The sequence below is a fragment of the Tupaia chinensis genome, unplaced genomic scaffold (genome assembly GCF_000334495.1).
Source record: "Tupaia chinensis unplaced genomic scaffold, TupChi_1.0 Scaffold000628_1, whole genome shotgun sequence".
NCBI lineage: Eukaryota > Metazoa > Chordata > Mammalia > Scandentia > Tupaiidae > Tupaia > Tupaia belangeri.
The window spans coordinates 3,366,705-3,367,623 of NW_006160148.1; the positions used below are offsets into that span (position 1 = coordinate 3,366,705).

The following is a 919-nucleotide window of genomic DNA, read 5'->3' on the forward strand; positions in this document are numbered from 1 at the left end:
GCCCGAAGGCGCTGTGGGTGCACAGAGTGAAGCGGGTCTGGAGGCGAAGGTCCGTAACGTCGGTGCCTTTGAAGGGGCGGGTGGGCTTAGACCCGACGTCCCCCGAGCGCCGCGGCGCGCTCTCCCGCGTCGGAGTCCCGGCCAGGCCCGGGGAGCAGCCGCGCCCGCCGCCAGGCCCGGCCGGCCCCCAGCATGCCGGGCACCCCTCCACCTGGCGGGATCCGGAGCTCAGTCCAGCCCCGCCAGGTTCCCAGAGAGGAAGTTTGTCTACACCCGCGGGACCCAAACGGATGGGCTCTTGGCCACAGCCCCCAGCTCCGCAGGGGAAGCGGCTGGGCCACTCCGACGCCTTTTGGGTCTCCAGTTTCGTCCCCTCCTTTCCTGGAGGGGTGTCATGTTTCAAGGCTCCAAGCCGGAGACTCTGGTCACTAGGGCAAGTGACTTCGCTCAGCTCTGGAGGTGACCCGGGTTCTCCCACCAGACAGGCCTGGTGACTTTCTCCGGGTGGACAGATCTGGGAGAGGCACTTTCTCCTGTCCGCGGCTGGCCCGCCCGCCGGCCCCAGACCGCTCGCGGGGGTCCCTGAACAAGCTCCCCTAAGGCGGCGTGTTGGTCAGGAGGATTTCAAAAGCACACGCTGGGGACTCCCACGTGGTCCCCGCGGCTGGAGTCTAGGACCTGGGGGGCGGGGGAGGCCAGGACGGGCATGTGCGTGAGTGCCCAAAACCCAAGAGGAGAATGGCGAGGGGACTGTGGCATGCCCCCGACCCCACTTGCAGTCTCTGTCTTTCCCTTGAGCACACACGCCCCCATAGCAAAAATCTCCACCAAAAAAAAAAAAAAAAGAAAGAAAGAAAAAGAAGCACGGGGCCAGCAGGTGGCATGATGGTTAAAGGCGCTGGATTCCCACATGTTCCAC

General features: G+C 65.0%; 1 protein-coding gene across 1 annotated transcript in view; it reads left to right on the plus strand.

Moving 5' to 3' along the window:
• The window catches only part of SFN (stratifin), a 2,264-nt gene extending 1,801 nt beyond the window's left edge, over positions 1-463 (plus strand). Inside the window, exon 2 of the mRNA XM_006159483.3 lies at positions 388-463. Within this exon, the coding sequence (XP_006159545.1) occupies positions 388-463 (76 nt within the window). The remainder of the gene's footprint in view (positions 1-387) is intronic.
• The last annotated feature ends 456 nt before the right edge of the window (positions 464-919 follow it).